The sequence below is a fragment of the Cyrtonyx montezumae genome, unplaced genomic scaffold (genome assembly GCF_038088225.1).
Source record: "Cyrtonyx montezumae isolate F1298 unplaced genomic scaffold, pur_monq_1.0 scaffold_44, whole genome shotgun sequence".
Taxonomy (NCBI): Eukaryota; Metazoa; Chordata; class Aves; order Galliformes; family Odontophoridae; genus Cyrtonyx; species Cyrtonyx montezumae.
Genome location: NW_027072050.1, coordinates 154,999 through 159,400, shown reverse-complemented (window position 1 = coordinate 159,400; position 4,402 = coordinate 154,999). Strand labels below are relative to the sequence as shown.

At 62.7% G+C, this 4,402-nt stretch overlaps 1 protein-coding gene across 1 annotated transcript; it reads left to right on the top strand.

The window, feature by feature from the left end:
• The first annotated feature begins 468 nt into the window (after positions 1–468).
• PLPP2 (phospholipid phosphatase 2) lies at positions 469–3,813 on the top strand. Its single transcript, XM_065747350.1, has 6 exons — positions 469–621; positions 2,393–2,544; positions 2,718–2,995; positions 3,071–3,128; positions 3,219–3,395; positions 3,482–3,813. The coding sequence occupies exons 1-6, from the start codon at positions 570–572 to the stop codon at positions 3,617–3,619; spliced, it is 855 nt and encodes a 284-aa protein (XP_065603422.1). The 5' UTR covers positions 469–569; the 3' UTR covers positions 3,620–3,813.
• The last annotated feature ends 589 nt before the right edge of the window (positions 3,814–4,402 follow it).

Sequence of the window (4,402 nt, the reverse complement as noted above, 5' to 3'; positions counted from 1 at the left end):
GCTCCCAGTTCCGGGGAATGGTCCCAGTACCACTTATCTGCTGTGTGCTGAGCAGGACGCTGCCCCGCTGACAAAGTCTGTGTTTGCATTCTCCCACTCTCCGATTTTTATTTTATTTTGTTTTATTTTGTTTTGTTTTATTTTATTTTATTTTGTTTTGTTTTGTTTTGTTTTGTTTTGTTTTGTTTTGTTTTGTTATTTTTATTCTCAGCTCCGGACTGATGGGTTTTCCCATCTACCTCATCCCTTTGTTACGCGGCGAACCCCACCCAGGGGACCACCCTACTTCTGCAGAGTTCCGTCGCCCCGGAGCTGCTTTAACACCGCCGGTGTCCCCGGGGCGCTCCAGACCGCTCAGACGGTGCTCGGAGGTGGGGGGGGGCCAGCCTCGTACCTGCCCCGGGCCCCGCCGTCCCGCCTCCAGCCCCGTCCGCCGGTGCCGCCCCGTCCCGCCCCGGTGCCGCCCCGTCCCGTCCGCCCGGACTTTACCTCCCGGCCGGGCCCGCTCCGTTCCGGGCCATGTGAGCCATAGGGTCGGGCCGCGGGGCCGACACCGAACCGGCGCCGGTATGGAACGCAGGAAGGTTTTCGTGGCGCTCGACGTGCTCTGCGTGGTGGTCGGTGAGTGTCCGCTGGGGGCTGCGGGGCCGCACTGCGCCTCGACGGGACGGGGGGGGGGAGGGGGGAGGCGGGGTGGGATCGGGGTCGGGGGCAGATGGGATCCCCGCGAGCCGGGTCCGGCCGTGCCCTCCGGTGGCAGTGGGGTACGAACCCCGAGGAGCACCTTGCGCGACCCCGGTGCCCCGACGGGGAAACGCTCGGCCTCTGCCTCCGGGGACCCGATGCGATCCGGTGAGGCCGCTCGGTCCGTGCGGAGCGCCCCGACGGGGACACCCCGAGCAGCGCCCGACGGGACCGCTCCGACCGAGGGCACGGGGACGGCACGGGGACGGGCACGGGCAGCCCGTGGCGGCCGTCGGGGCCCCGAGCACTGTCCCCCCCCATCCGGTGCTGTGCCTCCCCCCCGGGGCAGCCTCCGCCCAGACGCTCGTTTCTAAAAGTGCCGCTCGCAAGCACCTAATTAAGACGGATGGCCTAAAAATAAAGGCCCGGGTCGTAATTTCAGCCTCAACCTCCTGAGCTTTCTTGGGCTCCGAGCGCCGGTGGAGAGAGGCAGGTTCCTGTTTTTGTTCGGTGCCCTTTTCCATTTCTGCCCTTTTATTTTTAGGGGGAGCTTTTTCGGAAGATGGAATTACCCAGGGAAAAGCGAGGCGGGAGGGGGGGGAGAAAAAGAAAAAGGGCGTCTAATTTGAGCTGCAAACGGAGGGTTTGAAGTCTGCACGGAGGCGTCCGTGCGTGCGGGGCTCCTCCCGCAGCCTGGGAGCCGTCACGGCTTGTTCCTGCCGTGTTCCTGCCGTGTTCCTGGCCTTCTCGCAGCTCTTTTTTTTCTTTTTGGCTGCTTTCGCGTCTGTTCGGGAGAGCCGCCTTTGGAGGCCCGGAGGCTGCGGGGTGGTGCTTTGCTGTGATTTCTTTCTTTTCTTTTTTATTTTCTTGGCCCTTTTTTGCTCGGCTGAGAGCGCTGCGCCGGACCCCCCCTGGGGAAGGGGCTCCGGGAGGAGGGTTGGATGCCGGGGACAAAGGTGTGTTTTGTTTTTTCCCTGGAGACGGTGGAACAATGGGGAGGCGGAAATCGCCTTCCTGAAGGCGGAACGGGGAAAGGAGCCCGGGCTTAAGGTGGACCGTAGGGCCGAGGGATTCTGCAGCCCGGTCCCTCCGGGGAGAGCATCCCTTGCTCAGCCTCCCCGTGCAAGGAGACGCTTGAAGATGCCCGTGGCCACCCAGGCAAGGGCCCCCCAGGGGCTGGAGGGGCTGCACGACCCTATGTCAGACCCCCACCGGAGCTCCTTCTGATGTTTTGTGTGGGATGATGCCATCCAGGGAGGAGCTGGAAGATGCTCGTGGTCAGGGCTGGTGCACGAGGGGTGGAAAAGCCTCCTGGGCTGGGCTGGGCTGATTCAACCGGTCCCAGCATCGCTGCTACTGCAGAGCGGGGTGAGGGGGGTGGCCAGGCTGGGTCATGGGCTATGTTTGAGTGAGACCTGAAGGCCCTTCTGGTGTAAAACAGGCTGGGGAGATGCCTGAGCTGCTCTGCCAAGCTCTGCTCTCCTCCAGGCAGTGGGGAGTGGGTCCTGGCACCGGGCAGCAGCTGGGGAGGAGTGCGTGCTCCGGGGGTATCTCACTCCACAGGTGGCTGTGAGCCCTGATAATGCCCTGTCAGCAGCAGGGCCAACACGCTGCCCTGGGTGCGGGAACCGGGGGACCGTGTGTGTTTGGTTCCAGCGTGGAGTCCTTGAGAGTGTGCCCAAGTCTTCTCCCTCTCTCTTCTTTGCAGCATCTCTGCCCTTTGTCATCCTGACGCTGGTGAACTCCCCATACAAGCGAGGCTTCTACTGCAATGATGACTCCATCCGCTACCCCTACAAGGCAGACACCATCACCCATGGCCTCATGGCTGGGGTCACCATCACCTGCACCGTTCTCATTGTAAGGAAGCGCTCTGGGCACCCCCCAGAGCACGTGTCTGGGGCTGAGACCCACAGCCCATGGGGCAGGGGCCCTGCAGGGCTGGGGGAAGGTCCCAGGGAGGATGCTGGGGACTGGAACATCCCCCGGCGTTGGAGCTGGGGCCCTCACCCCTCAACCTTTGCTCCCTTTAGATCTCTTTGGGGGAGGCATACCTGGTCTACACAGAGCGCCTCTACTCCAAGTCGGAGTACAACAACTACCTGGCTGCCCTCTACAAGGTGGTGGGGACCTTTCTCTTCGGGGGGGCCATCAGCCAGTCCCTCACCGACCTGGCCAAGTACATGATCGGCCGCCTGCGGCCCAACTTCTTGGCGGTCTGCAACCCTGACTGGTCCAAGGTGAACTGCTCCATCTACGTGCAGCTGGAGAATGTCTGCCAAGGCGAGAGCAGGAATGTCACCGAGTCCAGGTGAGCCTTGGGGGCGGCCCCAGAGGGGCAGCGAGGGGTTGGCAACCATGTCCTGACCCATCCCTTTCCCTGCAGGCTGTCCTTCTACTCTGGGCACTCCTCCTTTGGGATGTACTGCATGATGTTCCTGGCGGTGAGTGCTGCACTGTGCGAAGCCCCGGGGTGCTGTCCTCACCATGGGACTGCTGTCCCTGTGCTCGGTGACACCTCTTCCTCTCCATAGCTGTACATGCAAGCCCGGCTGGTGGGGAAGTGGGCCCGGCTGCTGCGTCCCACCATCCAGTTCTTCCTCCTCGCTTTCGCCATCTACGTGGGCTACACGCGGGTCTCTGACTACAAGCACCACTGGAGTGATGTGCTGGTTGGGCTGCTCCAGGGCGCGCTCATCGCTGTCCTCATCGTGAGTGTGCCCTCATGGACGGCTCCGGTGAGAACGGGGGAGCTGTGGGACCAGGCCTGATCCCCACCTCCTGTTTGTGCCCTCAGGTCCGCTACGTCTCTGACTTCTTCAAGCACCGTCCACCCCAGCAGTGCAATGAGAAGGACCCGGAGCGCAAACCCAGCCTGCCGCTCACCCTGAGCGACACTGACCGCAATCACTACAGCTACCGGGGCACCCCATGAGCCGCACATGGGGCCCGGACTGTGGGGGGGGGGGGGGGGGGGGTGGAGGGGGGTGGGAGGAAACACGGAGCCTGGTGCCCACCTGCGGCTCCATTGCACTGCACCACAGCTCTGCCCTTCCCCAGTCCTGGCAGCACTGCGGCTTTGGGATCTGCCGGGCTGGGGGAGGCCTTGGGTTGGGGCTGGGGTCTGTGGGGCCTATCCCAGTGCTCCAGGGCCTATCCTGAGGCCTATCCCTGCACCCTGAGGCCAATGCGAAGGCCGTGGGGCACTGCATCCCTATGCACCCCGAGGCCTATCCTGGCACCTTGAGGTCTATTCCAAGGCCTTTCCCTGCACCCTAAGGCCTAATCTGGCACCTTGGGGCCTTTCCCTGCACCCCGAGGCCTATCCTGGCACCTTGAGGCCTATCTCAAGGCCTATTCCAGTGCTGCACACCTTATCCCTATCAAACACTACCGCCTTAGGAGCACAAACCCTCACAGCACAACGGGAGGAGGACGGCCTGCCGGGTGAGCGCTACTTATTTTGGAAAGGATTGGAGCAGCCCAGAGCTCGGCTCTGTTCCCTGATGAACTTAACAGCCATTCGGTGGAGCACGGGGCTGCTCCAACCCTTTGGGAGCTGCTTCGGTGGGTCCTCTATGGGGTGGTCAGGGCAGGGGGAAGGGAGAAATCTTCTGTGGTAAAGGGGGGGGGGGGCAAAGGGACGTGGAGCTGCACATGGGGCTCTTATCACTGGGGGAAGGTGGGAAGTGGGCTGCATCCGTCCCAGCTCTAAGCT

Bases quoted from the DNA above. Each gene is read 5' to 3' on its own strand.
- PLPP2 (XM_065747350.1), top strand. From the start codon at position 570: ATGGAACGCAGGAAGGTTTTCGTGGCGCTCGACGTGCTCTGCGTGGTG. The intron at 2,996-3,070 runs GTGAGCCTTGGG...CTTTCCCTGCAG, and splicing joins AGGAATGTCACCGAGTCCAG to GCTGTCCTTCTACTCTGGGC. The intron at 3,129-3,218 runs GTGAGTGCTGCA...TCCTCTCCATAG, and splicing joins ACTGCATGATGTTCCTGGCG to CTGTACATGCAAGCCCGGCT.